A 9,083-nucleotide genomic window follows, 5' to 3' on the forward strand; every position below is an offset into this window, starting at 1 on the left:
TGTTGTTTATGAATTGTTCTTTATTTGATTGGCAGTCAGTTGTTGATTACATGCAGACGTTGATAAAGCTACTTCAATATATATCACACTAATTCATAAAGCAACTAAGACATTTTGAAGCTCCGGACCTTTGCATGGGGAGATTTTCTCTAACTGGACCTCGTTGACTTTTAGTTGAATACCCCTGATCTAGAGAATCAAACAGCTCTTATCATGGCGGCCACTGAGGGGCTTCTGGGTAATTTCACTCTGTAGGAACCTTCCTCAGCTAAACTGACTAAGATAACATTCCTAACGGAGTGAAATGACCCGAAAAGTACCTCAGTGGCAGCCATGATAAGATCTGTTTGATTAGATGATAGGAAAGGAGCTTTGAAACTTCCTTTATAACCTCCTTTAGGAAACACTGGACCTTCCTTTATGAAAGGTGTGTAAAAATGCTTCCTGGCAAACACGTAAGGTAAACTGCAGAAAATAAGATAAATACTGCAGCTCCCAGGCACCCAAGCTCCTCCCCTTCCTGTCCTCAGACCACCAATAGCATCTCCTCCTTCTTTGACCCAGACGCACACTCAGCTCACCTGGAAAACTGTCATGTAAACGTTAGAGCGCACGCACACACACACACACACACACACACACACACACACACACACACACACACACACACACACACACACACACACACACACACACAGTCTACCTGCTCATTTACTGGAAATATACAGCGGTGAGACGAGAGGACGGCTCAGTATGGATTTTAGTCTCAGAGTAAATAGTTTCCTCACAGGGGAACGTAAACTGTATCACAAAGCTGACAGATTCAGACGCCATCAGAGTGTGTGTGTGTGTGTGTGTGTGTGTGTGTGTGTGTGTGTGTGTGTGTGTGTGTGTGTGTGTGTGTGTGAACACTGAAGGTCAGGTTTAACAGCTAAATCCTTTCAACCTACACATCATGGAAAGACCAACTAAATATACACCCTGTCAGCTCTCTGGAAAATCATCTTTTGTAGTTTAACATCGATGTTCAGAGTTAGTTTGAACAAATTAAGATATTTGACAAATTCTGTTGGGTTTTTAAACATATGACCTCAACACATTGACATTCATTGGCTTTGTTTGTTCTTCATGGACGCCTTTCAACGTCCTTCGCCAACAGGCCCATAGCCTACTGTATGTGACAGACAATCTGAAAACATAATGCCTCCGTCCCCCGTATGTAATATGTATACACTAGACTAGTCACCTATTTAAGTATTTAGTAACATCAGTCAGTGAAGAAAAGACAAGTGCTCTCTCTTTAATGGTCCTTTGCACAGATATGTAAACACTTGATTTGTTAAGTTCATAGACAATAAATCAATGAAACATGGATTCATTTTGTACACGTTATCCTACATATTTACCAGAAGGCTTCTCTATCTATGAAATCCAGGCGTTGTCGGGGTGGTGTCCCCAGGCACAGATCAGGGTGTTCTGTACAGAGACACTGTTCACTTGATAAACTACGCCCTGAAGCCCTAACACAACATGTTTACTGTAGGAACCCATCGTGGGGATTTAAAAGGAGGTTTCTCTGCTAAAATACATCTTTTTTTTTTACCCAGTCCAGGTTTTCCAGTCCAGATAAGTCCTGTGTTCACATTTCAAAACATGTATTACAGAAACACAACAGCACGTGATATAAATACACATCTTATTTAAGGGAAGGTTGGAATGATCAAAGATATCGACAGTGGATGCCGGGACAAAAGAATAGTGTTGTTACGTCATTACTCTGTGGGGGAACTGGGTTTGAATGCCAGTGTGATCATGATTAGGGCTGCACGAGTATCTCAAAATCACAATATGGACATGTGCAACATTCAAATCGCAGGATGCACAATGTACGATAAAGACTAATTATGTGTTGGAATACATTTTAAATTTGGAGCTGCAGAGATATACATTTAGTTGCCAGCTTAGTGAACTGAAGTAGCCCAAAGTTTCATGTTAGAAATGTAGAGTAGGGTCTCCAGCACATAGAAACTGCCGGATGCTAACCTGCTGGGCAATTTGAAAGTTGCATTCATTGACATATTCAGACGACAGCTACAAAACTGGCTTGGCCGTTTGGGACGTTATTGAGGATCCATTTCTGACTCTTTCAGGATCAAAGGCATGATTTTGAGTCCTCTTAAACTTCTTAATGGACCCAAAATGGATCGAAATCGGCCGACAGAGAATACAAATAGGGCCTAAACTTCCATTTAAGATCCTGAAATGGTCAGAAATTGATTGAACATCTTCAATAACCTCCAAAACCACTTCAAAAGTGTCCAGATCGACCAAGCCATTTTGTAACTACTGTCTGCATATGCTATTTAATGCTAATTAACACAACTTGTGCTAATTGGGCAGATAGCCCAACATATGCAGGTTAGCTTCCGGCAGTTTCTATGAGCTGGAGACCCTACTCTACATTTCTAACATAAACATTTGGGGTCTCAACATGTCTGGGTTCACAACAGCACTCTATGAGCTGGTAAATAGACTATATCCCAGCCTACAAATCAAGTTTAACAGACGTAACAAAACATATTATTTAAGTACAGATCGTCTTAGAAAACTCACACCATGATAATCTAATGTATTTTTGAAGTATAGGATCAATCCCTCCAATATCCTCTACGGATTGAGATTGCAGTTCCAGTCCAAATACATTACTTTGTTCCAAATGGTGCAGCCCTAATCATCATGGATGCATTGAAATAATAACAATAAGATATTCCTCTCTCACACCTCTCATCGTCACTATGATCATGCATGTGGAAACTACAATAACAATGGCTGTTTACATATAAGCAAACCATAGTATGATTCCTCTTCTTGTAGAAGTGTCCGTCACAGGAAGGAAGGAAGGACATGGTCCCTGGTTGTGTTACTTTTTACTGGAAGAAAGTGGCTTTGAAATCGACAGAATCCAGCACAGAAACAAACCTCCATGATCCTTCAGCGGGCCGACGATGGTCATGTGACATCGTGCTGACCGACCTGTGGAAATCACTTCCTGTCCGTCTGATTTTCACACTTAAGGTCCAATGAAGAGCGTCTCAGAAGGTCTTATATTACAACTGTGACGGTCCAGTGTCCTGAGACAAAATATCTCTTCTCCTGTAATCTGTCCCGGGTCTTCAGCATGTTCTTCACATCAAAACAAAACAACACTTTAAGGGAGACACCTCAGGTAAGGAAGGGAGAGAGATACTAGTGTGTATTTTGGATGTTCTCTTTCCTCGAGTCGTGAAACAACAGTGTTTTCCTGTAGTGTCTCGCCTTGTGCAACATTATGAGAGTATAGCATCGATGTTTTAATGCCCACAGACCACGTCGATTCTCTGGTTGTAAACAGGACCTGGTTTATAAACCGGAGAGTTTCGTGGCTACATCCACGACCAACAGCAACCCTCTGAACGTCTGAAACTAAAATACATTCATCGTATCACATCTTTACATGCTACCTCTATGTTCACCTGCACGAAACTCACTCAGGTCAGTCTCTGGGACCAAAGAGAGGACGCCGTCGTGTCTCCACATTTTGTTCAAATACCAATCAAAACACAACGCCCTGCCTGCAGTGATCTACGTATAGTACAGTCTCTGCTGTGCTTTGGCACCGTTTCTCTATTAAGAGCACGCACGCGCACACACACACACACACACACACACACACACACACACACACACACACACACACACACACACACACACACACACACACACACACACACACACACACACACACACACACACACACACACACACACACACACACACACACACACACACACACAGTTTGTGATGCTACTGCTGCTGAGAAGTGCTGTGTCTCTACTCAGATACTCCCTTTATCTGCATTGGATTGAATTTAAATAAATTGTGGCTCTAAGAAGACACGATAGTGAGCAGATTAGACAAAGATACGGCAACAAAGTGACTTCCAATGGAACTGAATACAGTAATGGCGCATTTCCACTACAGCACGGTTTAAGCGTGCCGTGCCCGGTCCGTTTTTTGCTTGCGTTTCCACTCGGCGTAGTTCCGGCTAGCGGCTACTTTTTCACAGTTTTCTGGCTCTCCAAAATCGAGGCTCTTTCCGGGTCAACAACCGGGCTGAGTCGGGCTGAGTATGCTAAACTAGAGAGAGAATCGCTGGCAACTACAACAAGATGAACATATTTGACCGTGATTTAATTGTAATACACGTTTCTAAATGATGCCGAAGTAACAACATACTGATACCGGTTAGTAAAAACCATGAATTAATGCTTTGACAAGTCTGCAGACAGACGGCAGGCGAAACACCTTTTAAATGTGTGTTTTCTGAATGGAGATCGGCTAAGCTAACGCAGTATATGCTCCGACCGTCCACACTCACAACAACGGCCTACAGACAGAAATAAACCAGCGACTGTATTCTCCATGACACAGACAGTCTGTGGTTTGGACTTGTTTAACTTCTGTCTAGTTTCTGAACAGATATGAGGAGCTGTGAGCTCTGAGGGCTAAGAGCTAACGGCTAACGGCTGATGTTGGTTTTTGTGATTCTCATTGAAGATGACGTCCCGGCTCCGCCTACACTGCGTTACTATAGTTACTGCCCCAGCTACTAAACTGTAATGGAAACGCAGCATAAAGTGAGCCTGGCCTACCAAGGCCTAACTATACCGTACTAAGCCGAGCGAGGCCCTGCAGTGGAAATGCGTCATTAAACTTATATGTGGTAAATATAACTTTTTTACCTATTCAGTAAATTGAAATCTTAAAGTATAAGTTAATGCAAGTTAATTTCATACAGGTATTCACTAAATCATTTAAATTAATATCTCCTATAGATAATTATTTAATCCAATTTCACCACATATTTAGTAATCTAACTTACGTTGTAAATAAATACAGAATTAAATCACTAAATCCAACATAATTTAACTTTCTTTGAAAAACATTGACTAACTTTAAACAATGTATTCAATACTTGTTTAATCAAATTGTTGAACTAATTAATTATATTGGGTGTCACTTTGTTGCCAGATTTTTTTAAGTAACCAATGGTCACATTTTTACGGTTTAGTTCACTGCATCTCGTGCACTTTGAACACGTATGCAGTGTGTGCATTTTGACTTTCAAATCACACACACTGGCCGTTTCTCAATGTCGAGTATACCTGCTGCAGAGCCGCTATTTCAAGTATACTACGTCATCGAGTGGCGCCGAAGAACTGTTTAAATGCCCGGCATTCGGCGCCACTCGATGACGTAGTATACTTGAAATAGTGGCTCTGCAGCAGGTGTACTCGACATTGAGAAACGGCCACTGTGTCCTAACAGGAAGCGACAACCGTTGCTATCAGCTAGCATTGTTAGCGGTACTCAATCTGATGCAGAGGGCTGAATTAACACTATGAGCTTAATGGTGTGTTTCTTAAATACTAAACAAAACCCCCACATGAATAACTCGTATATTTATAGTGTTATATGTTTTCTGCAGAAACTGTTCGCTTCACTTCAGCAACAACACAGCGGCCATTGAGTGTGAGAAGTGTCCAGCGTTCAACACTTAACTTTTGGACCGTTCTGAAAGCACCATCCAGGCAGTCATTTCGCCAAAACTTAGCATTTAAACGCACTTCAAATGCAATCCAAACAGCAGGAAGTACGCAGTTTGAGACACAGGACAGATCTCAGAGGTCCTGGTGCCTCATGGAGTCGCTTCCTCTTCCTCGTTCCTCGTTCCTCTTGTGCCTCGTGGAGTTTTTTTAGTAGCGGTCGCCATTGGAACGCACTTAAGCAATCAGAACAGCAGAAGTAAATACAGAAGTACGCAATTTGAGACACAACACAGATCTCAGAAGTCCTTGTGCCTCGTGGAGATATTTTCCGAGTCGCCTCCTCTTCTGTTTTTTTAGCAGCGGTCGTCCTCGTCCGTGTCGCTCAGCAGCTCATTGGCTCCTGAAGGACTCGCCTGGCCCAAAGTCTTCGTGCGGATGTGTCCGTTGGGAACCTGCCAGGAGTGTCTGAGCTGGGGGGCGGAGCTTATGGCGTTGGCTCGTCCCAAACTGGTGGCCACGGCCGTCTCAAAAGTGAGAGTTTCCTCCCCGTCAGCTCCCTCCATGACGTCATCGTGGAACGGCAAGAAGGGCTCTGAGATGTAGCGTTGAGGCGAGGGGTGGCTTTGACCTCCAGATGACCCCTGACCTCCAGACGACCCCTGACCTCCAGACGACCCCTGACCTCCAGACGACCCCTGACCTCCAGATGACCCCTGACCTCCAGACGACCCCTGACCTCCAGATGACCCCTGACCTCCAGACGACCCCTGACCTCCAGAGGACCCCTGAACTGGAGGAAGGGGGCTGGTTTCTTTCTCCGGTTTCAATTTGGAGGCTCCAGATCCATCCTGAGGCGGGGAATCAAGATTCAAGGCTTTTATTGTGATTTTGCACAAAATGAATTAACACAATATCTGTTTTCTTTTTTTATTACTGCCACATTTTATTTCTATGTAAATACTGCTATATTTTACTATATATTTTATTATTTTAAATATTTTGTAATGTTATTATAGTTTTCTTAAAATACTTATCTATCTGTGTTTTTAATAAAAGTTCAGGTGTTTAACAGTAGAGGAGGTCGTAAGATAAGATAAGATTGTTGTGCCAGAGTTACAAAAATACCGAAAAGATGTACCTCGAGGGAGGAGGACGATTCTGCTAAAACTGGGACGGTGGATGTTTGGGAGACCAGAGGAGAGTAGGAGATGTAGGGTCGAGGGCGAGAGGGAGTCTGAGGAAGCTGGCGACGATTTCGAGGCGTCCCGGAGTCAGAGTGGGCGGGGCTTACAGACGAGTTCACCTGCAAACAACACACACAGGGACGTTCAGTTCGAATGAGCTAAACCAGGGATGTGATTCAAAGTCAATCGAGTCAGAATTCTGTGAAAAAGTAAAAGTTCTGAGAAATGTCTGAAAAAAAGTCAAGATTCTAAGAAAAAGTCAAAATTCTTAGAAAAAGTCTAAATTCTTAGAAAAAAATCAAATTTCTGGCGAGTTCAGTAAATGTATCCTTTCACACCAAAACAAATAAAATAAAACTCACTATCTGAACTACTAAGAATGGGACAAAGCGAAACACAGGGATGGCAACAACCCACTAACCTAGTGTGTGTCTAACCTCCTACCTGTCTCTGTAAGGTGTGAGTCCGTCCTTCGCTCGGGGATCTGGAGCGCCTCCTCTCACAGGAAGTGTCTCTGCTTCGCTCCTCAGAGTTACATCTGGAAACGTCTGGAGACAGCAGGTGGCGCCGCTCCTTAGATCGCCCTCGCTCGTGACTGCTGGTTTCTCTGGGGTTGTTTTTAGGACCTGAGAGGCGTTTAACGGAAATAAAACCATCTGAGATCTGTGGCAAACAAACGTTTATGATACTTACACGTTTAGTTCAGCAGGATAATATCCACCTATTAACACCACTTTAGGATTTCGGAGTAAAATGCTAAATATAGGATATAAAAGTCACATGACTTCGTATCGCCACCGCTAAGCTAAAGGTGGCTAAAGTTGGGCTATAAAGGAACTACAGCACGGTCACATGACTTCACGTGACCACCGCTAAGCTAAAGGAGGCTAATGTTGGGCTATAAAGGAACTACAGCACGGTCACATGACTTCACGTCACCACCGCTAAGCTAAAGGAGGCTAATGTTGGGCTATAAAGGAACTACAGCACGGTCACATGACTTCACGTCACCACCGCTAAGCTAAAGGAGGCTAATGTTGGGCTATAAAGGAACTACAGCACGGTCACATGACTTCACGTCACCACCGCTAAGCTAAAGGAGGCTAATGTTGGGCTATAAAGGAACTACAGCACGGTCACATGACTTCACGTCACCACCGCTAAGCTAAAGGAGGCTAATGTTGGGCGTGATGACGTTCAGTCGCCTCATTTAGACACTTGTTAGCAACCTGCGTTTTTAAATCCACCAGTGGGGTATTTATGTCGCAGAACAAAACGTTAAAATCTCTTCAGCTTGTGTTAACCACAGACCTTATTTTAGGATAAAACACATTCTGAAAACCATTCAGGAGGGAACAGGAAGTGCCAAAACGCTGCCTCATTTCCAGGTTTTAGGACTCATTCCTGCACCACTTTATGCTTAAGTGACTAAAGGAGTCGTGGTGCGTTCACTGACCTCTGTAGCTCTTCTGTCGTGGTCGGTACTCGCCGTCCGGACTGATTCTCTCCAGAGAGTGCTGCTCCTGCCAGAGGCCGTTCACACACTGATCCCCGATAGTGGAGAAGGAGCGCTTCATCAGCTTACTGTCTGCAGACATCCCAGCCTACAGAGATGGCAAAGTGACACATCCTTTACTCAAGTAGAAGTACACACATCCTTTACTCAAGTAGAAGTACACACATCCTTTACTCAAGTAGAAGTACACACATCCTTTACTAAGTAGAAGTACACACATCCTTTACTCAAGTAGAAGTACACACATCCTTTACTCAAGTAGAAGTACACACATCCTTTACTCAAGTAGAAGTACAGATACTCGTGTTTAAAAATACTCTGGTGAAAGTAGAAGTACAGACTAAACTTCTTTACTCAAGTGAAAGTAAAGAGGCTTTGAAATGTACTTCAGTAAAAAGTACCCATAACTAGCAGCTGTTTTAAAGAGTACCTGACCTCCCTTTATATTAATAGAACAATAATGTCATTGTTAGCTAATGAATGTTTCCATGCTGAACAACGGCAACATGACAACGTTTCCATTGGTCCCTCTTCTTTAGAGAAGACCAGGAAATGATAGATACACGGATCGTGTTCAAATCAATAGGCACGCAATGACTCTAAATAATAATGATCACGCCACCAAACACACATTCAGACTAAAGGAACCAGCCTGTTTGGAAAATGAGAGAAGTAGAAAGTACAGGTATTTGAGTTCAACATGTAAGAAGTAGAAAGTACAGGTATTTGAGTTCAACATGTAAGAAGTAGAAAGTACAGGTATTTGAGTTCAACATGTAAGAAGTAGAAAGTACA

At 42.9% G+C, this 9,083-nt stretch overlaps 1 protein-coding gene across 1 annotated transcript; it reads right to left on the reverse strand.

Annotated features, from left to right (window-relative positions):
• Positions 1-5,941: 5,941 nt before the first annotated feature.
• LOC104948804 (voltage-dependent R-type calcium channel subunit alpha-1E-like) lies at positions 5,942-8,371 on the reverse strand. The gene is made up of 4 exons (XM_010775028.1): positions 8,229-8,371; positions 7,217-7,398; positions 6,727-6,891; positions 5,942-6,436 (listed from the first exon to the last, which is right to left on the reverse strand). Exons 1-4 carry the CDS (start codon positions 8,368-8,370, stop codon positions 5,942-5,944), a joined length of 984 nt encoding a protein of 327 aa, XP_010773330.1. The 5' UTR covers position 8,371.
• Positions 8,372-9,083: the final 712 nt, after the last annotated feature.

Source organism: Notothenia coriiceps, unplaced genomic scaffold (genome assembly GCF_000735185.1).
Source record: "Notothenia coriiceps isolate Sejong01 unplaced genomic scaffold, NC01 NC01_scaffold00015158, whole genome shotgun sequence".
Lineage (NCBI taxonomy): Eukaryota > Metazoa > Chordata > Actinopteri > Perciformes > Nototheniidae > Notothenia > Notothenia coriiceps.